The sequence below is a fragment of the Symphalangus syndactylus genome, chromosome 1 (genome assembly GCF_028878055.3).
Source record: "Symphalangus syndactylus isolate Jambi chromosome 1, NHGRI_mSymSyn1-v2.1_pri, whole genome shotgun sequence".
NCBI classification, from domain to species: domain Eukaryota; kingdom Metazoa; phylum Chordata; class Mammalia; order Primates; family Hylobatidae; genus Symphalangus; species Symphalangus syndactylus.
Window position 1 is genome coordinate 62,701,851 of NC_072423.2, and position 22,039 is coordinate 62,723,889.

Consider the following 22,039-nt stretch of genomic DNA (forward strand, 5'->3'; position numbering starts at 1 on the left):
CAACAGCCTTTGATGAAACTCCATCTTGAAACCAGACTTGTATGCTTTAAAAATGAAATGTTCTAAGTAAAGCGAAGTTGTTTTTACTTTCAGACCAAAGGGGGAAAAATCACCGATTTAAAAGTAAAAGGGCTTTAGTGAAAAGTTCACAGTTGTGAGATACTTGCTTTGCCATTAAGAAGGTGGAAGCTCTGCTGGAACCACCATTCTTTGAGGTCTGAGACTTTAGACATTCTCATTCTCACAGACTCTGCCTCTCGATAACAGTTGTACATTGATCCTCTCATTCCAACCAAACTACAGGGTCTCCAAAGTGTGAAGCATGTGGCCCTTAAACGTGTTCGGGAAAGCTGCTAATCAACATCCTTAAGGCTCGTCAACAATCAGACGGCAAATCCCAAACTTGCTTCCTCAATCCGAGAACAGACACTCCAGGTCCCCAACGAAATGAAGGTTCCTTCCACTCCCACAGGAAAACTACCAGGTTTCAGTTCTTTCGCTTTATTTTTAAAAAGACAAATAAAAAATTTACTGAACACACGTGTTTTCCTACCATTCTCATATACTTTTTAAAAAGCCCTCCATTTTCTTCCTTCCTTTACGTTGGAGAAATTCTTAATAAATAATGCCTGCTTGAAAGACATCAGGAACTCATTTTGAGGAGTGAGTTTGTAGAAGACAAGGCAGAGAGATGAGTGCGCAGAGTTGGGCTGAAATTTTTAAATTCCTGCACGGCAAAGCAATTGTGCGTATCTGTTTTCAAACAATAAAAGCGTCTGTAATTGCACAATGATGCAGAGCCATGCGAGGCGCGAGGAGCAGGCAGCGGGTGGGCTCCGTGTCACAAAGGCTGCCGGGGCAGCACGCGAGCCAGAGTCACGACAAGCCCGGGTCCCAGGCTCGCTGCTGCCTCAAATCTCATCCGGTCCCACAGCCAGCTGCCCTGCGGAGAGAAGCCGCCGACCGGCATATCTCTGGGAGGGCGAGGCTGGGAGAAAGTGAGAGGGGAGACAGCGGGCGCGCGGGGCGGGCGCGCGGAGCCGGGGGTAGGGGGTGGACAAGGAGATGTGGCAGAGGCGCATTCCCTCTGGCTGATCTTGCCCGGGGAGGCGACCTGGGGACCGGAATCGGTGACCGACAGGAGGGGGAGGGGGCTCCCGGGGGCCGCAGGTCGAGGCGCGTGAGCCGGACACTAGGTGCGCGCGGCCGGGTTGGGGGAGCGGGGACGCGTGGGTCACCTGTATTGTTTGAAAAGCTGGTCCGACTCCCTGAAGCCGTTGTTGAGCAGCATGTTGATGCCGGCCAGGGCCAGCTCCGCGTCCTGCAGGGGCGCCGCCGCCGCTGCTGCCGCGTCCGAGTCTCCGTCGTCCCGCCGCCGCGGCCGCTGCTGCTCCGAGCCGGCCATGGGCGCGCAAGGCCCTGCGCTGGGCCGAGGCGAGGTCAGGAGCAGCTGCTGCGGCCCCGCGCGCGCCCGGAGCCCGGCTCTACCTGCCCAGAGCCAAGCAGAGCCGGGAGGGGAGGAGAGGGGAAAAGGGGGGAGGGAAGGGGAGGGAAGGACCGCGGAGGGAGGAGTCGCGGCCCGGCTGCGGCGCGACGTGGGAGGTGGGCGTCCGGCCGCCGCCGCGGGGATTACTCAGCAGCACCCGCCTGCTCCTCTCGCGCCCTCCGAGGCACCCGACTCGCGCGGGCCCCGAAGCGGAATCCGTTTCCGGGTGTCTCTCACCCCGCCAAGCTGGTCCCCGAGCGGCGGCCGCCTCCACTTCCTGCAGCCCCCACGCCCCGGCCCCTCCCGGGTCCCCAAGCCGCGCCCTCGCCCACCGCCCAAGGCTGCTTGGACACACGCACTGGAAACCCGTAGACCCGAGCTGCCCACTCTCCCACGAAGGGGCCGGACCCGGGAGTCGGGGGTAGGGCAAGGCGCAGAGGGAGAACCAGCGTGCGAATGTGGAAGGGAAAGGGACGGGGAACTCCGCCCGGGCCGCAATGCGAGCTTGCGGCGCTTTGTCCACGAGTAACTAAAACCCCACGCAGCCCGCGCCCGCGACCCCAGACTTCATCCCGACCCTGGGACCGCCCCCTAGGACCAGGGCAGCCAATTCCCGAGGAGGTGGGCGGCGGGGGCGGGGTCTCTGGCACCTGCCCGGCCGCTCCCCGGAGCCCCGCGCTGCGGGACTGCAAGGCAGAGCCCCTCGGATCCGGGTACCACCTGCTCCAGCCCGCCACCAACATTTGCGCAATGGGGCAGGAGGAGAAATGGAGGCCTATATGCCATATGCCCAAATATTTAAAAGTTATAAGTTCAGCTGCTAAAGTGTGTTCTATTCTCACACTGCCAATTATTCTTGCAAAGCTTTGGCTTTCATATGACCAAATGTCAACAAAACATTAAAAGTTACTGAATTTAACCATTATCACAGAAGTCTTACTGTTCTGATGATGGGCTGGTGATATCTGGATGCCCAATATTCTAGAGACAAGCAATTCAATCATCTTTATGTTTTTTCCATACATTTTTCTCTAATTTAGCAAAATCCCTTAATGTAGTGTTACAATCAAGATTATGTTCTAATGCCAAATTGGACAACCTTCCTTGAGTTGCTGTCGTTTTTAGAGTGTAGTTTATTAATTTCAACTTGGAGAAACTTTGCTGAAGCATTCGTTAGATAACAATTGTTTTTTTTTAAATGAAAGCAATGCTCAGGTTTAGAAATAACTCATGAATTTTAAACATGTCATCTATTGTCATGGGACCAATATGATAAGTTATTACAGAAAAATGCAAAATAATTTTGTCATATAAGTTGCTTTTACTTATTTTGTAAATTGTACCATCCCTTATAAGAATATCTAAATCCATACAGGATTTTCAACTTTTATAAATAGAAATTTTAGAGTAATAAGAATTACTGCCACTCCTTAAGTGTCATGTGTAACTGTTGCAAAACCATGCTAATTCTTGAGTACATCTGGAACCACAAGCTGGAACACTGACAGAAGCAAGAAAATGGACGATTCTCATCCTTGGGAAACAGTACGTTGTAATGCAGGAGTCACTGCATTCATGCTGTCTGAGAAGAAGGATTTGACAAGCTGACCTTTGAAAAAAAATCTAGGTTTTCTTGGATTTAAAATAATGTTAGTCTCAAACATCAGCAGTGTCACCATCCTTCATGGCATTGAGAGGCTATAGCCTTTTGTTTTTAGGGCATTGAGCTAAAGATGAGAAGAAGCATTCCCTGGAGCCTGCATGGCATCAATCATGAGAATGGATGTTGAGGGTTATGCACCCCACTGAGGCAGCACTGAATGCCAGATCCCAAGTTACAGAGGTGCTCGTATGTTTTTTTAAATTTATGCGTGTGTGTGTGTGTGTGTGTTTGTGTGTGTGTGTGTGTGTTTTGATGGGCAGGGCCCTCAAACGCAGGTCTTAGGGACTGTACTGCTCATTGAGGCTCACATGAGGCCATTGGCATAGAGGGGTCCTCTGGCCACACACTGCCTGAGGTCACCCTGACAACATGCACTTACACGCTGCTGGAACTTTGGATCTGTGGAAGCATTTGCCAGATCCCTGAAGCAGTCTAGTCAATAAGGGAGGTAAGCCAAGAGCAAAATATCAGACATAGGAGATAGCCTGCACTCCCCCAACCGAGAAAGACAGCCAAGCACAGTCCTGTATGTCCCTATTACTGGGAAGGAAAAAAGAGAATTTCAAGGAATTGATGACACTATGTTTATGAGTTGTACTTGAGGCCCTGCAGCTGAGGATATGGGGAGGAGTGAGCAAAGTCAGAGCACTCTTTGTGGGGCTAGTTCTGTCTCAGGAACCTCACACAGTCCGTTGTGCAGACAGGGAAATTTAACGTTGAACAATTAAGGCAAGGTCCAATGCAACTGCCCAGCACCCCACAATAGTCAGGGCGCAGGGTGGCGTGGATAGAGAGATAACTCTACCATGTAATACACACCAGATATGTGCAAAATTGGGTTTAATCAGGTACCAAAACAGTTACGTTAGCATCATCATCATGAGGGGACATTTTAAAATATTTGCCCATGGTGAGGGATGCAAAAAGATTCAAAACGGGCCTCCAAATCCTGAAGGAAGAGAACACGTGGACTAGTAATACTTGTGGCAGCTGTAGTTGGCATTGACACCTGCCCCGGGTTCACATTGCAAGGGAGAATTAAGGCAGTGTTTTCTCCACTCGATAAAATTGCAGGTTATAAAGGCAGATAGTGATATCTAAGAAGTCATGGTGAAAATTACCTACAAAAGGAAGGAAAATCTAGATTCCTAACACTCCAGGACACCATATACTTGACACTGTGAGATTCTCAGCACCTTCCTGCAAAACTAATGCAGTCTTCAGTGCACTTGACTTCAGCCAAATAGGATTTATCTGAGTGTTTCCTTTGGAAGTTGAGAGACAGAGAGAGTGGAAAAAAGAGAGAAAAAAAGAGAAAAGAAAAGCCAGCGAGTGGTGGAAATAACTCACTTCCTTTCTGCAGTGGGTGTTGCCAGTATTTTGTGGTTCTTCATTTGATTTCATTGTGAAAATGAAACTTTAATTTCAAATGATGAGTAAAAGAACTTTTAGACACATGTTACCTTTTATAAGGTAGATTTTAAAAAATAAGGTGTTGTGGTTGCAAATGACAGAAAAACCTGACCCAAACTGGCTCAGCAAAGCAAATGTATTGATTGGTGTAGAGAAGTTTTACAAAATGAGGCTGTATCCCTGGCTTCAACACTAACCAGGACCCAGTTTCTCCTCTTCACCTCTTAGCTTTGCCACTTTGGTGTTTATTGGCTGTATTCTCAGACAGGGCCGCCTCTCCTGGTCCCAAAAGGTTTTTGGAAGCTCCCAGAGCTACATGCTTGCTGGCTACATCCAGCAGGAAGGCATTGCTTCTCTAACAGCTTAACTGAAATCCCCTAATTAAATCTCACTGGCTTTAATTGGCAAGATTGTAGTCAGGTGCCCATCTTTGCACCAATTAATGTGACTAGGAGGGGCAGATTACTCTAATTGGATTAAGCCAGTCAGAGTCTGCTCCAGGACCTGGATGGGTAGAACCTATTTCACCCAAACTACCTGGCTGGGAAATCCCAGATCTGTTAGGAAAAGAGAGGTAGGGAATGGATGTGAGAGCGACAATCAACAAACATACCCTACCCTTGTCTTCCTGAACATGTTTTGAATTTAAGGAATTACATTCTTTTTTTTTCTTGAGACAGGGTCTCGCTCTTTACCCAGGCTGGAATGCAAGGGCGAGATCATGGCTCAATGCAACCTTGACCTCCCAGGCTCAAGTGATTCCCCCCACCTCAGCCTCCTGAGTAGCTGGAACTACAGGCACATGTCACCACACCCAGCTAATTTTCGTATGTTTGTAGAGATAGGGTTTCGCTATGTTGTCCAAGCTGGTCTCAAACTCCTGAGCTCAGGTGATCCGCCCACCTCGGCCTCTTAGAATGCAGGGATTACAGGCATGAGCCACTCATGCCTGGCCTGGAATTATATTTTAAATGCGTTCGAAGAATAAAGTACCACAAGAAAACCTTACTGTGTGTACGTTGGTTGTATTACATTTTTCAGTGATGCTAATAGTCATGCCTTTGTGCATCTTTTTGTAAATCCATATTATCCGTCGAAATAAATACAGGTTCCCAAAATGTTTGGAATTCTAAGAAGGAGGAGAGTAGGGAAATTAATATCACTATTTTTATGTTGTGCTAGCTTTACCCATTCAGCTCTTCTACTGAAGGTGAAGTAAGATTTAATTAACTACCTTTAACTAGAAGGCAAATCAGGTCAAGGGTTGCTATGTAAAACCTATTAAAGTGTTTAGCCTAAAGCTGCCTCCTTACATATTTTAGCCTAAAGATTTCTCCATACATGTTGAACTGTAGCCTAACTGGATGCGTAAACAGACTGGAACGAACTCTTGTAACAAGTAGCGGAGTTTCAGCCAATCACAGCAGCCAACTGTTCAAACCATAGCCAAATAAGGCAGACCCCGAGCTGTAACCAATCTGACTGTTTCTGTATCTCACTTCTGTTTTCTTTGTGTCACTTACTTTCTTCTGTCCATAAATCCTCTCTGATGCATGACAGCGCCGGTTGCTCTGAACCTATTCTGATGGTGGAATTGCCCAATTCTCCAATTGTTCATTGTTCAATTAAACTCTGTTGATTTATCTCAAGTCTTTCTTCCAACAAATCATACAGCAAGTTCCTTCCTTTTCTGCTCATAGGTGGATCACTAGCTTGCCTCTAAGGAAGGGAACATAGTTGTGGACCAGTGAGGTTCATCTGGCTGTTTTTGCAGTTGGATGTGCGTCTCTGAGAGGACACTCATGGCTGCCCTGGGAAACCACAGCAGTTACCATGGGCCAGGAAACCATCCCCCTTTGGGTTGGACGCCTCCTCACCTGCCTTTCCATAAACCAGGTAGCCACTGGGGTGCAGTAACGGTTTAGGCAGGTGTTTACTAGAGATCATTGTTCTGCTGCTGTAGAGATTCAGGGACAAAACTGGGGAAGAAGGCATTGTCTCTCCTCCACGGGTTTCCTCCCCTGGGAAGCTTAAGCAGTGATCTCTCCTGCACTAGCCCTTGACTGGGGTGTGTCTTTGAGTGTGACTGCAGGTCCTCTGTTGGTCTTCAGATAGTTTCATTCTCTCTCCCCATTATGCCTCCCTTCCCTTTAACCCATTTCCTTCCTTTTCATTGATAGTCCTTGTTCCCTGGATCTACCATCCCTCCTCTTCCTTAGAGATAATCAAGTTTTCCTCTCCCTTGGTCCGTTCCCATGACTTGCACATTTTGCAGCCTTGGGTGAATGTCTATTACTTCTCTTCTCTGTCTACTGACTTGTTCTGTAGAGGGAGAGGCTGTCTCTGGTTTCAGGACATGTGTCTACTGAGTCCCTGGAGAGGAAAGTGGGTGAGCTCCAGTCCCATGGATAAGGGAAGTGTTAAATGGTAGCAGGTTCTATTCAGTGCCCTGGTGGGTTTTCTCTGGATTGTTTAAAACCAAAAAAATCTTTCCACTAGAATTTTTTAGACTTTTGTTTTAGGTTTGGAAGTACATGTGCAGGTTTGTTATAGAGGTAAACTCATGTCACGGGGGTTTGTTGTACAGATTATTTCATCACCCAGGTTCTAAGCCCAGTGCCCAATAGTTATTTTTTCTGATCCTCTCCTTTCTCCCAGCCTCTACCCTCAAGTAGACCCTGGTGTCTGTGGTTCCCCTCTTTGTGTCCATATGTTCTCATCATTTAGCTCTCACTTATAAGTGAGAACATGTGGTGTTTGGTTTTCTGCTCCTGTGTGAGGATGATGGCCTCCAGCTCCATTCATGTCCCTGAAAAGGACATGATCTTATTCTTTTTTATGGCTGTGTAGTATTCCATGGTACATATGTGCCAAATTTTCTTTATGTCGTCTACAGTTGATGGGCATTTAGTTTGATTGCATGTCTTTGTTACTGTGAATAGTGCTGCAGTTGAACTATTGTGTACATGTGTCTTTATGAAGACATGTGTACATGTGTCTTTATGACAGAACGATTTGTATTTCCCTGGTTATATACCCGATAGTGGGATTGCTGGGTCGATTAGGAATTCTGTTTTTAGCTCTTTGAGGAATGGCCACACTGCATTCCACAATGGTTGGACTAATTTACACTCTAACCAACAGTGGCACTATAACTAATTTCTATCCGGATTCCCCATTGTTATCTAAACAAGAAAGGTACTTTCCTTCTATTCATGTGACTTTACCTTGTTTCCTAATAAAGATCCTGGCCTTATGCTAAGGTAGTATTAATCCTTTCCTGCATAAACAGAAGGCAAATGGCATGTCCGAGCTCTTCTCTCCAATCAGTAGGCTTCTCCCCTGACTGCAGGAGGAAGGAGGAGATGCCTTTTGGTTCATCTAACAAAGTATATGAATCTATTTTGGGTGGAAGTGGCAGCAGTATTGGCATTTGCTTCTCAGAGTGGATTTGTTTCCAAATCTTAAAGTGTAGTCAGATCCCTCAGACATTCGAGAGCATGCAGTAGGTGTTCATGACCTGTTTGTAAGTTGAATGGTGAGGGTGAGCTACAGAGGGGATGAGTTGGACTCAGAGGGGAAAGGACATTAGGCCAAGAGTCTAAATCGTGGGTTATGACTCTGGTCCCGCAATGCACTGACTTTGTGATTTGGAGCAATTTTACTTCATCTCTTTCAGCCTCAATTTCCCCATTTATAATATGAAGATAATCAGTACCTTCAAGGCAAGTAAATGAGATAGTGGGCATGTGAACATGCTTTGTTAATCTGTAATACCAAGATATTATTTGAACCTATACAATTTATTTTCAGATATTAATTAAAGTCAGCGGGTCCTTCTGTTCACATATTTACTTGTCAACAGTATCTTGAAATTTCCAGCTAAAATAAAGTCTGTGCAATTAAATAATTAGTTGCACCATATAGAGATGACTAAACTTTCGAATATAAACAATACATGTTCGCTATTGTTAATGCAGCATGAGCAAGAAGTACAGATTTTCTTCAGAATGTATAAAAATATAAAATAGTCTGGGTGAGGTGGCTCATGCCTGTAATCCCAGCACTTTGGGAGGCCGAGGCGGGTGGATCACCTGAGGTCAGAAGTTCAAGACCAGCCTGGCAAACATGGTGAAACCTGTCTCCACTAAAAATACAAAAAGTAGCCAGGCCTGGTGGCATTTGTCTGTAATCCCAGCTTATCAGGAGGCTGAGGCAGGAAAATCGCTTGAACCCAGGAGGCAGAAGTTGCAGCGAGCTGAGATCATGCCACTGCACTCCAGCCTGGGCAACAGAATGAGATTCCATCTCCAAAAATAAATAAATAAATATAGTAAAACTATCTACATTTTAGAGTTCTTCATGTGGACCTGAATTATTTCTGCTTTAATAATCCCTAAGTATTATTTTGGACAAGGAAATAGATAATATTTGGTATGAAGAGTTTTAAATGCACCTCTATGTTCTGTGTGTCCAACATGTTTTGCAGTCAGCTCTTGTTTACAAGGACATATGCATTGCTAATATAAAATAATTCCTTGTTGGTAAGTCACATGTGTTTTGCTCTGGGGTAACTTAGCAATCCATGTGTCTCAACCCAGAACTCTATGCCACGGAATTCCCCTGAAGTAACTTAAGGAACCTGTTGAAGAAAAAGTTTTCTATCTGCAAGTAATTCATACAGGTATCTCCTTTATGCACAGCCTAGAGCTCATGAGCCTGATACTCTGGTTTTTCATAGGGTACTCACTGGGTGCTCCGACTGTGTCAGGAGCAGGGGTAAGTGCTGGCAATATTTAGGCAAATATGACAAGGCCCCTGCCCTAGAGAAGCTCATCCTGATGAGATATGTAGCCAGGTACACATTCATAGCACCATATCGTAAGTGTCCTAGTAGACCTTGGTGCCAAGTTTGTCAGAATCCATTTATTCCTGGACTGATTTAACACTATCTCCCTAAATGATTATAACAAACTTATATCTTATGCATTGATATTTACTGATGTTTTTATTAATGTGTTCATTCTTTACACCTTTAGAGTTCAGATATGGGCCACAGTAGATCGCCTGTCTCACTAATTTATAGTCAATCCTTGGTTTTTTGACCGCCGCCCCCCGCCCCCCGCAACCCCTGATAGCATTAACCAGTTTGTATTCCTCTGCTGGTCAATGAAGACAGATAATCACTATTTTTGATCACTTTCACGTCCATCTTCAAAAGATGATCTACCCCAGCTGAAGATACTTAAAACGATGTGAACAAATTCTTGAAGACAATTGCAGGAGGTAAATTAGAAAGACGAAAATAATACCTTAAAGAAAGCATCTGTAGTCTCCCAAGGTATGTAAACGAGAAAATAACTGCTACAGTGTATAATATTGTTTATTTGTTTTAAAAAATTTGGGCTGAGCATGGTGGCTAATGCCTACACTTTGGGAGGCCAAGGTGGGTCATCACTTGAGCTCAGGAGTTTGAGACCAGCTGAGCAACATAGCAAAACTCCAACTCTATAAAAAATACAAAAATTAGCTGGATGTGATGGTATATACCTGTAGTCCCAGCTCCTTGGGAGACTGAGGTGGGAGGATGGCTTGAGCCTAGGAGGTTGAGGCTGCAGTGAGCCATGATCGTGCCACTGTACTCCAGCCTGGGTGACAGAGCAAGACCCTGTCTCAAAAAAAAAAAAAAATTCTGTAAGATAAGCTCACTTACCCTAAGGAAGGCACACACACACATGCTAAAAACTAATCTTGAAAATGTTCTAGATTAGATAGTGGTGATTGGTTGCACAACTCTGTAAATACACTGAAAACCATTGACTTGTATTTAGTTATTGGGTTTTTTGTTTTTTTTTTTTGAGACAGGGTCTCACTCAGTTAGCCATGCTGGAGTACAGTGGTGCAATCATAGCTTATTGCAGCTTCAAACTCTTAGATTCAAGCCATCCTCCAACCTTAGCCTCCTGACTGCAGGCACACATCACCACAGCTAATTTTTTGTTTAATTTTTTTTTTTTTTAGCGACAGGGTCTTGCTTTGTTGCCCAGGCTGGTCTTAAACTCCTGGCCTCAAGAGGTGCTCCCACTTCAGCCTCCCAAAGTATTGGGATTACAGGCATAAGCCTCCTTGCCTGGCCAGATTGTATATTTTAAATGGTGACTTTTGCTGTATATAAATTATATGTCAATAAAGCTGTTAATTGAAAAAGAATTTTAATCATTTTAAACCACAGGGTGCAGAGCAGTGGGAGAAGGGAGTTAATGGCTTGAGTCCTGTGCTTTCATATATCTGGGGCAAAAAAAAATTTTATTATGAAAAAAATCTTATCTTTGAAGAGTCCATAAATCTAGAATGACTGCTGGCTAGCATCACTACATGCTGGGTGCTGGGTTAAGACTTTACAAATGTTGTTCCATTTCATTCTCAAAGTAACTCTGTAAGGTGGGCTTTATCCCAAGTTTAAAGATGTGAGAAGAATGACAAGTTTAATAACTTTCCCAAGGCCATGAAGCAGGTAATGGTTAGAGTGAGGTTTAGACATAGATCTCATTGCCCACAGTGGTTCAGTCTTAATTGTTAACTTAAAACCTAGTACCTTCTGGAAACCTGACTGAGGGCATTCACACACATGCTTATGAATTTCATGGCATTAGTTCTTCCTGAAAGTCATACTATTCGTTAGTTAGAAGGCATTTTGAAGACATGAAAATACATTATCTCATATATTATCTAATTCAGCAAAATTAGGGTGCAGCCCAGGCATCTGCATTTTGGCAATAACCTCAGGTGTGTCTAATGTCAGCACATTTCAGAGCCCCTTATGAGAAAGAGTTGTCCAGATGGTAACTCCCAGAAAGCAGGGTAGATATTCATCTTTGTGTACATTGCCTGATTTCTTACCCTTAGTATATGTTTAATATTGCATGAAAAAATGAGTGAAAGCACAGCAGAATGCATGATTTTCACGGTAAATCATGCTCACATCCTTGCATAGGAATAGTTGTATTATATTAAACTCAGAATAAAGGTGCATATTTTAACCTTAAAAACAAGAGCATTTCATGTGATGTCTTAAAAAATTCCATGCAGCTAGCAATGTATACATCTGGAGTTGAAAGAAACACCACACAAGGGTAACCAGGTCAGAAGGAGACACGCCCACACTAAGGATGGAAGGAGGATGTGGACACTAAGAAATCACTTAATTCCTAACTCTTGACATTTATTTTTAAATGTGGTTATAAAAAAAGACTCAGAACATTTGGCTGTGTCATGGCTAAAAATACACATTTTTTCACTTCTCCTCACTCTCTTCACCCTACCACCTCCTCTGAGACAAAAACAGTAAAAACAAGGATATACTGTGACATGATAAAGAGAAAATGAGAATGCTGCTGTCTATACCCACAGATAGGGATCTGGATGCTCAGATGCCACAGGGACCCATTTCTTCCTTCCCAAATCCAGGCCAACGGACAACAGCTGGCTGGGCTCAGGAGCAATCTTACTTCCTTTAATGCTCCAGAAAGGTAACCACCTTTAGTAGCCTTATTCCTCACCTCTGCCTCTGGAGTGGTGTTTGCCTCTGCACTGTGCTTGCTTGGGGAACTAAAATGGCCTTGTGTAAATAAAAATGCCGGGCGGGGTGTGGTGGTTCATCCCTGTAATCCCAGTGCTCCGAGAGGCCAAGGCAGGGAGGATCGCTTGAGGCCAGGAGTTGGAGACTAGCCTGGGCAACATAGTGAGATCCTCATCTTTAGAAAAATTTTAAAAACCTAGCCAGGTGTGGTGGTAGGCCCCTGTTGTTCTAGCTACTTGGGAAGCTAAGGCAAGAGGATCACTCAAGCCCAAAAGTTTGAGGCTGCAGTGAGGTATGATTGTACCACTGTACTCCAATCTGGGTGATGGAGTGAGACCTTGTCTCTTAAAAAAAGAAAAGCATTCATTTTTCATTTTGTTTTTCTCTGTTCAACTAAGTAACTCAAGCCATTTAAAAAAGTATTTGTCTTTAGAGAGCTTTTTTTTCATACAAGAGCCATACAAATAGTCATAGGTATACCAGTGGTTCACTCAAAGAATGATAGATTCTGTAAACTGCAGGTTATCCCAGACGTCATCCAATATGACTTATGATTCATCAGAAACACCATCATATTTGACCTACAACAAGGACCAGTTCAGTTCAACAGGATCTTTTTTGAGGACCTACTATGTGCCAGCCACTGTATGCTGGCTGCTGTGGAAGACATAATTGAATAAAATACAACCCCTGAACCTGAGAATCTTCTAGTCTAGTGGGTGAGACAGACACACTGACAGATCTTTTAATGTAAGATGGTCATAAGATAGAGGTATACGCTGTGTGCTTTGGGAGCACAGAATAGGGGCATTAGTCCAGCTGGGGGTTCATGGAAGGCTTCCTGTGAGGGATTTGATGACTGAACTGACTCTGGACAAAAGAGGTAGGAAGTGGATTCCAGGCAAAGGAGCAATGGCATGGACAGGTGAGACCGCAGAAATCCTCAAACATGCAGTTATTCTAGAGTATAGAGAGTGAGGCAGGAAGTGGCCAGAGACGAGGCAGGAGAGGTGGTCAGCCCTCAGGCACAAGGGCTTTCTGCACCTTGCCCTGGAGCCCCTAGGCAAAGGGGAGCCAACAAGAACTTAGGACAGGGGAATGACATGGTCAGATTTGTGGGCCGATGGAAGATTTAATATGGATTTAATTTAATATGAATTTTAATTTAGTGTATAGACTGGAGACTTACGGAAGGCAATTGCAGAAGAGCAGAGCACTTGTAACTCCTGTGTGAAATTGTTAGTTCTCTTTCTGTTGCAAGTGACCAAACCCAGTGCAAACAGGCTTAAGTGGAAAAGGTACAGCCTGAGGGTGGATCTCAGGCAGCTGCAGGGCTGGATACATATGTTCACTCAGTGACACCACGATTCTGCTTCTTTCTACAGTTTGTTTTTTTTCTCTCCTGCAGAGGGAGAGCAAGTAACAGGACAATTCTTCATTTTGTAGAACTGTCCTGCGCATTGCAAGAGTCTAGCATTCCTGTCTCATGATGTCAAAAGTGCCCCCCAAGCATTAGCACAACCCAGAAATCCCCAGACATTAAAAAAGGAAAAGGTCCTGAGGGCAGTACTGGCTCCCATCTTGCACCATCACTCTGGGAATTCAAGACCCCTCTTTGCCAAACTTCAGTTTTCTGTAACACCACCTGCCCTTAAAACTGTAAATGGCTGCTGGTCAATTCGGTCTTCATTGACTGTGAGCAAGTAACCATCACTAGAGATCTCATCAAGTTGGAGTCTTTAAATCTGGATCCCACCCCACTTCTTTTAGTTTTTCTTTCCTCTTAGCATTGGTCTCCATGCTTGCCCATTCGTAGAGGAAGAGAGACCATCTCCCTCCAGTTTTCTAGATCCCCATTGGCAAGGATGATTCTGATGGTGCTGCTTGGGTCACCTGGGAATCCTAGAGCCAATCACTGGAGGATAGGATACTCTGACTGGCCACCCTGGGTCCTATGGGAAGGCACCAAGGAGGCTGACAGCCCCACAAGACCACACACAATGGGTGAAAAGTTGTCCAAAGAAAGACATGTGTGCAAACAACTTATGTCTGCCTCAGAGGATAAGTAAGCAACAACAAAACAGAATTACCATACACCTCACCCTCCAATGTTGCATTCTGTGGTTAATAAATTTAAAACCCCAAACTTCCTCTTACCTATTCCAATTTTCATGAACTTGGAAAATGACCTAGTTGAGTAGAACCCAAGAGTAGAAGCAACACTTTGTGAAATGTTTATTTAGGACACCGATGGGAGGATGTGGTGGTGATGGTGGAGGCAGAGCTGTGAAGAACTGAGAGGCTATTAGAAAACGGTGCTGGAACAGTGGCTGGGGAAAAGATAAGAAAGTCAAGGGAAAGGGACAGTTGGCCTAATGGAAGAATATCAGTAAAGCAAGGACTCCAGGGGGAAGAGAGAGGAGAGAAAGGAGATGGGAGAGACAGTGAAACTTAATACCAGACCAACTCGAAGGGTTGGTTTATCCCAGGAAAAATGAGAGAGTGAATATCTGGAATCAAGGAAGAGATTAATTGATTAATTCCTAACATTTTTCAAGGACCTTGGCTTAGGACATGAATCCAGTGACCTGAGGTCAGCAGTTTCTATCTGAACCCAAGCCAGGTTGACCTGGGGCCTGGGCAGGTAAGAACCCTGCTTTTCCAGATATGAAGTCTAATAGTAACACAGATAAAAGTAGACTAGAGCAGACCAGTGACCGAGATGAGGCTGGTAGAGAACCTCTTGAATATCCAGGAGCCCCCGAGCTTGCTTTCATGAGTTAAACTTCAGCCAGGATAATCGGGTGCAGGCAAGGCAGCCGTGTAAAGGTTTCCCTCCAAATTTGCTTACATTTTACATAGGTTCTAGAATGACAGAATCTCAAAATCGGGTGGACACAGAAGCCATTGCATCAGAGATCTCAGATCTTGATCCAACTCTGGGGAGGTCTGTTGACCTTGATCAAGTTGCTTAACATCTCTCAGCTCTGGTTTCATTATTAATAAACACAAGTAACGACAGTCTCTGTTTACTTCACGAGATTACTGGGATAACCAGGTGACAAGACCTACGCAATTTGGGGGGCCCTATGCAAAATGAAAATGTGGGGTCCCTGGTTTAAAAAATCATGAAGAATTTTAAGATGGCAACAGCAGGGCATTGAACCAAGTGCTGGGTGCTTCTGAGAACAGAGCCCTGTGTGACTGCACAGGTCTCATGGCGATGAAGACAGCCCTGCCAGGCAAGGTAATGTGCATCAAAGTGCTTTAGCAATCTGCAAAAGTTCAACAAATTGGTAAGGATTCTCTTTCTTTTTTCCCCCTTGGCTTCCAGGATTGTATTTGCTGGGGCTGCTATTAAAAAGTACCGTGAACTGGGTGGCTTAAACACCGGAAATTATTCTCTTGCAGTTCTGAAGGACTAAAATCCAAAATCAAGGTGTGGGCAGGGTTGGTTTCCCTGAGAGCTGCGAGCGAAGGATCTGTTCCAGGCCTCTCTCCTTGGCTGGTAGGTAGCCATCTTCTCTGTATGTCTCTTTACCTTGCCTTCCCTCTATGCGTGTCTCTATGTCCAATTTCTCCTTCTTATAAGGACTGCAGTTATATTGGATTAGGGCCCATGCTAATGACCTTGTTTTAATTTGATTACCTCTGTAAGACCCTATCTCCCTGTAAGGGCACACTCTGAAGTGCTAGGGGTTAGGACTTCGACATAAGAATTTGGAGGTTGGAGGGAGCAGTTAACAAACATCAGAGCCTCTGCGCTCTTTGGAGGCATGCTGATGGTGTGAGGTCTCATTGGGAGGTGGTGATGTTAGGCCGTAGTAGAGAAAGGGTCCTGTCCCCACAGTAGTGGTGTTTGGGCCCTGGTTTCTGCTGCCTAGTTGGCAGCTCTCATTGCTTGCACTATAAGCCCACTCTTCAGTTTCTGAAAGCTCTTCCATGCACACCCAATGAATTCTTTTTTGGTTTAAGGAAGCTAAAGTATGTTCTTGTGGCTTGCAGGTAAGAACCCTGACTGATACTCCGATACAACATTAGAATCAGGAAGGGAATTACTTGGACCTAAGTTTTGGGCCTCCCCACATTTGCTCAGCCCCATCTACCTGCTGGGCCCTGGCTGCTTGCTCAGTGGGGAGCCCCAGCTTCCCAGTCTCACCTTCTCTCTGCCACTATCTGCAGATGCTGCTTCCCCACAGGGTGAGGGCTGAGAGCCGGGCTTAGACATGGCACTACAATGCCCACCTTATGGAAGCCGTAGGTGTTTGCAGCCCAGGCCCTAGCACAGGGCACCGGCTCTTCCCAGCACTTGCAGACTCAGATGAAGCTTCTTGCCCCCTGGCTGGGGGCCTAGAAGATGGCTGCCTTGTCACTGTTTAAAAGGTAAATAGCCCAAATTGAGGGAGAGTTGAATCCACAGAGGACCCGCTTTGACCAGAGAGTCAGGAGATAAGCTCCTCTCTCTTCCTCCCCTGTGACAATTTCGAAGTGTGGTGCCTCCATATGGCCGGTTCAGAGAGTCTTGCGTGGCTGTGACAGGTGTGGTTTCTGTGACACCCTGGCCAGTTTGGTTCATATCACCCCACATTGACTCCCTTCCCCTCACCCTTCCAGTTCTGGGGTAGAGCCTTACACCTTAAACTTGGCCTTGGGCTCTGATTTCTGTGGAAACCCTGAAGGCTAGGAGCCTTGCAGTAAGGCTTAGGTTTCAAAGGTGGAAAGAGAAGAGAGGAAATCATTTCATCACACCCGTATGTCCACAGCGCTCAACTTACCTGAGGCTCAAACACATAAACTGCCACAGACCAGAACTGTGAACAATGAAGCTGGGTATGTTATGAAAATATCAATTATGTCAGAGCCACACAGAGACCTGAGGCAGTCATCCAAGATGATTCAAGACAGAAGCTGGAAAACAAAAGGGCTTTCACCTGGATGAGCCATTTAATGGCAGCTGTGTAAATGGATACCAGGGCCACATGCGTATATTTAAAGGGTGTAGCTTACTCTCCCCATAATGACAGGTTTCTGAGCAGCAGGATAAAAGGAATTTTTACCACTGTTTAGTAGTTTACCACTTGAGTGCTCCAGGGAGCTCCACTGTCTCTATTTAGAAACAGCTTCATGCTTACAGTTCAGACTACAGTACTACACCAGAGAAATTAGATATACCACTTCCGTGCAGCATTTATTTCAGCCCACAAGTGATGACCAGTTAGGCTATTCAGAGATGTATAAATACATTTATAAATTCTTATAGTTTCTTTTTAAAAAATAATTTTTCTAATTTGTATTATTATTATTATTATATATTTTTGAGACAGACTCTTGCGCTGTCACCCGGGCTAGAGTGCAGTGGTGCGATCTCGGTTCACTGCAACCTCCGTCTCCTGGATTCAAGCAATTCTCCTGTCTCAACCTCCCAAGTAGCTGGGATTACAGGCATGTGCCATCATACTCGGCTAATTTTTATATTTTTAGAGAGATGGGGATCTCACCATGTTGGCCAGGCTGGCCTCAAGTGATGCAAATGCCTCAGCCTCCGAAAGCACTGGGATTAGAGGCATGAGCCACTGCACCTGGCCTAGTTTCTGTTTAAAATGAGGTTCGACTAGGTCTTCTAAAAATATTTAATAATAAAAACTGGAGTTTGGGACAACTAAGGACAACAATAAGGGAGATTCCAGAAGGAAAAACAGCCTGACATCTGCTAGTCCTACGATATTGGGCAAATGACCGGGCCTCTCTGAACCTCAGCTCCCTCGTCTACAAAGTAGAGAATATAATAACCTCTAACTTGTTATAAGAATGAGGGGAGCTCGTGTGTGGGGAAAGCCTAGCACTAATTAGTGCTCATACATGTTAGTTATATTATCTTTATTGATCACTACAAATTATTGCTTCTCAAGAACAGCTTGGCAGTATACAAAAACACACTATCCTGCCCCTCTCTGTTCCTCGCGTTTCAGAAGTAGAACACATGTTTCTATGCCCCAAATTGGCTCAAGGCAACTCTTCTCTAAACCAATTTCCTTTTCTTTCTTTTTTTTTTTTTTTTTTTTTTTCCAGACAGGGTATCACTCTGTCACCCAGGCTGGAATGCAGTGGCACGATCACAGCTCATGCACCTTAAACTCCTAGGCTCAAGCAATCTTCCTGCCTCAGTCTCCTGAGTAGCTGAAACTACAGGCACGTGCCACTATGCCTGTTTTGGTTTTTCTTTCTTTCTTTCTTTCTTTCTTTCCTTCTTTCTTTCTTTCTTTCTTTCTTTCTTTCTTTCTTTCTTTCTTTCCTTCTTTCTTTCTTTCTTTCTTTCTTTCTTTCTTTCTTTCCTTCTTCCTTCCCTCCTCCCTCCCTCCCTCCCTTTCTTTCTTTTCTTTTCCTTCCTCCCTCCCTCTTTCTTTCTTTTTTTTTTGAGACGGAGTCTTGCTCTATTGCCCAGGCTGGAGTACAGTGGGGCAATCTCATTCCACTGCAATCTCCGCCTCCCGGGTTCAAGCAGTTCTCCCTGTCTCAGCCTCCTGAGTAGCTGGGATTACAGGTGCCCAGCACCATGCCTGGCTAATTTTCATATTTTTAGTAGGGACAGGATTTTGCCATGTTGGCTGGGCTGGTCTCGAACTCCTGACCTCAGGTGATCCACCTGCCTTGGCCTCCCAAAGTGCTGGAATTACAGGCATGAGCCACCATGCCTGGCCTTTTTATTTTTCTTTTTAGAGACAGGGTCTTGCTATGTTGCCTGGGCTGGTCTCAAACTCCTGGCCTCAGGCAATCTTCCTGCCTTGACCTCCCAAAGCACTGAGACTACAGGTAGGAGCCACTGTGCCCTGCCTAAACCAATTTCTTTTTTTTCTTTTTGAGACGGAGTCTCACTCTGTCATCCAGGCTGGAGTGCAGTGGTGCGATCTCGGCTCACTGCAACCTCTGCCTCCTGGATTCAAGCGATTCTCCTGTGTCAGCCTCCCAAGTAGTTGGGACTACAGGTGTGTGCCACCATGTCCAGCTAATTTTTTGTATTTTTAGTGGAGATGGGGTTTCACTACGTTAGCCAGGATAGTTTCGATCTTCTGACCTTGTACAGATCCACCCACCTTGGCCTTCCAAAGTGCTGGGATTACAGGCGTGAGCCACTGTGCCCGGCCAACTGATTTCTTAATAGGAAGGCATACACCTATGCCCTGAAGTGGAGATTGGGTCCCCAGTCTTCCTTGAGCAAGCTAGGTCTCAAATTTTTGAGCGCGTGGAAATCTGCTGGGCTATGTATATAGATTTCTAGGCCTCATCCTCAAAAGTCCTGAGTTAGTAGGTATGGGACTGGGGAATCACCATTTTTCACACATGTACACAGGTGCACACATGCACATACACATGCCATGATTTTAAAGCAGAAGATATTTGGGCCACATTTCCAGAAATATTCCCTGCAAGGCTCACTCCTTCAGCCTTATAATGAGTATATGCAAACAACCTGAGGTCACGGAAAGCATCTCCAGTGTTTTTCCCTTGGACTGCAGGCATATTTAATTAGCCAGTGCCCACACTGACCTTATTTTAATATTAGCACAGGTGCAATGGCTTACATTTAGAGTGTACCTATATAAAGAAGTTATAATGACGCAGTGCTTCCCAAGCTTGGCTGCATAGTAGATACACTTAGGGAAGTTTTTGACGCACTGCCCCTCTTCCATCTCTCTGGCCCATGCCCAAATCCAATTAGAAAATGGGCAAAAGATATAAAGAGACATTTTACTGAAGAGGATATACAGATGGCAAATAAACACATGAAAAGATGTTCAACATCACTCATTTTGATGGAAATGTAAACTAAACCACAATGAAGTTTCACTACACACCTACAGAATGGCTAAAATAAAACATAGTGACAATATCAAATGTTGGCAAGAATGTGGAGAAATTGGATCTCTCCTTGCTGGTGGAGATGTAAAACGGTACAGCCACTCTGGAAAAACGTTTGACAGTTTCTTTAAAATCTAAACATATACTTAACATACTATCCAACAACGGCACTTCTGGCATTCATGCCAGAGAAATAAAAACTTATGTTCCCACACAAAAACGTTTTATAAATTTTTGAGACAGTCTTGCTCTGTCACCCAGACTTGAGTGCAGTGGTGTGATTGTGGTTCACTGCAGCCTTGACCTGGGCTCAGTGATGCCCCCACCTCAGCCCCCTGAGTAGCTGGAACCAGAGGTGTATGCCACCATGCCCGGCTAATTTTTTTTTTTTTCGGTAGAGGTGGGGTTTTGCTATGTTGCCCAGGCTGGTCACACAAAAACTTTTATACAAATGTTCATGGCAGCTTTATTTGTAATAGCCCCAAGGTATAGTACGTCTATACCAGCAATAAAAAGGAATGAACTATTGATTCATACAACCTAGATGGATCCCAGGTGCATTATGCTGAGTGAAAAAGCCAATCTCAAAAGGGTACACACTGTATGATTCCATTTATTTATTTATTTAGATTCAGAGTCTCACTCTGTCACCCAAGCTAAAGTGCAGTGGTGCAGTCTTGGCTCACTGCAACCTCCACCTCCTGGATTCGCGTGATTTTCATGCCTCAGCTCCCTGAGTAGCTGGGACTACAGACACTCACCACCACACCTGGCTAATTTTGGGGTATTTTTAGTGGAGATGGGGTTTCAACATGCTGGCCAGGCTGGTCTCAAACTCCTGACCTCAAGTGATCCACCCGTCTCGGCCTCCCAAAGTGCTAGAATTACATACATGAGCTACCACGCCTGGCCGATTCCATTTATCTAACAGTCTTGAAATGACAAAATTATCAAGATTGGTGTTTGTCAGGAGTTAGGGATAGTAGAGAGAAGGCAGGTAAGTGATACCATAAAGGCATATCTTTGTGATGATGGAATAGTTCTGTATCATAATTGCAATGCTGGTTAGACAAATCTACACACGTGATAAAGTGACAGAGAACTATATACACATTTTACCGAGGTCAATTTCATGGTGTGAGATGTAACCATCAGGAAAAACTTGTGGATTATAATTATTTTTTTTTTTTAAAAAAGGAAAAGATCCTGATGTCCAGGCCACTCCCAGACCAATGAAATCAGTCTCTGAGGGTGGAGTTCACGCATCAGTGCATGGCCCTGGTGATGACTAAGTGCAGCCAAGTTGCGGTTTATTATGAGGCAGTTCATAGATGCTGCTGCTGCTGCTAGCATTTCATCTGCTGAGAACCATACTCAGTAGAAACAGCCGTCCAAGATACAGCCCTGCGGGGCTTTGAGTGTTAACGTTGGGTGCATAGTGATGAGGCTTTTTTAAAGCCTTGAAACGGGGCCAACTGGTATTACCTAAGGAACGTAAGTACCATTCAGTGTGTGTGTGTAAGCCCTGGCTATGAGGGGAGGGGCGAGTGGGGGAAGCACATGATGTTAAACTAGGCTAATGGGTTTAATTTCCCTTTGTTTTCCTAGATTTCCTGGCAAATAGAAAAAGCTCTCTTGGTCTTTAAAGTTCATGACAGATTCCCTAAGTGTTTGTAAAACATCTGCCAACCACACTGGTGGGCTCTCACACAAAGGTTTTGGAAATACAGACTGATTTCCTTTGGTTACTACAACTGATTTTTTTTTTTTTTTGGTTACTACAATTGATTTTATCTCTATAATTTTCTTCTCTGTCATCTTATTTTAAACAAATAAAAAACGTGGCACAAAAATAAAGTGATGGTTTTTGAGGAAAACATATCTATTTTTCTTTTTGTATCTTCAGCCAAAACATCTAAGGAATGATAATGAAAATAATAGAAAACCTTCTGCGCTGGGAAATTGTTTCCCTCTGTTTTTAGCCTTCATTTATTTTTTTGCCAGAACTTCGTATCTTTTCAGAGATTCATGTGCGTAACAG

At 44.7% G+C, this 22,039-nt stretch overlaps 1 protein-coding gene and 1 long non-coding RNA gene across 9 annotated transcripts in view; one reads left to right on the plus strand and one right to left on the minus strand.

Annotated features, from left to right (window-relative positions):
• The window catches only part of TTC39C (tetratricopeptide repeat domain 39C), a 127,932-nt gene extending 125,760 nt beyond the window's left edge, over positions 1-2,172 (minus strand). The window contains exon 1 of one of the 2 annotated variants that reach the window (XM_055235986.2): positions 1,239-2,067. In XM_055235986.2, coding sequence (XP_055091961.1) covers positions 1,239-1,405 — 167 coding nt within the window. In that variant the 5' untranslated portion in view covers positions 1,406-2,067. Of the gene's footprint in view, positions 1-1,238 lie in introns of both variants that reach the window. The other variant, XM_055236033.2, reaches the window with a different exon arrangement.
• Positions 858-21,836, plus strand: LOC129459417 (uncharacterized). 7 transcript variants are annotated; one of them, XR_010115579.1, is made up of 9 exons: positions 858-998; positions 3,205-3,329; positions 9,304-9,341; positions 9,784-9,903; positions 11,973-12,091; positions 14,700-14,785; positions 15,183-15,388; positions 21,196-21,492; positions 21,607-21,836. It is a non-coding gene; the product is annotated as an uncharacterized lncRNA (long non-coding RNA). The 7 variants fall into 7 exon arrangements; XR_010115585.1 differs by lacking the exon at positions 14,700-14,785; XR_010115604.1 differs by lacking the exon at positions 9,304-9,341.
• Positions 21,837-22,039: the final 203 nt, after the last annotated feature.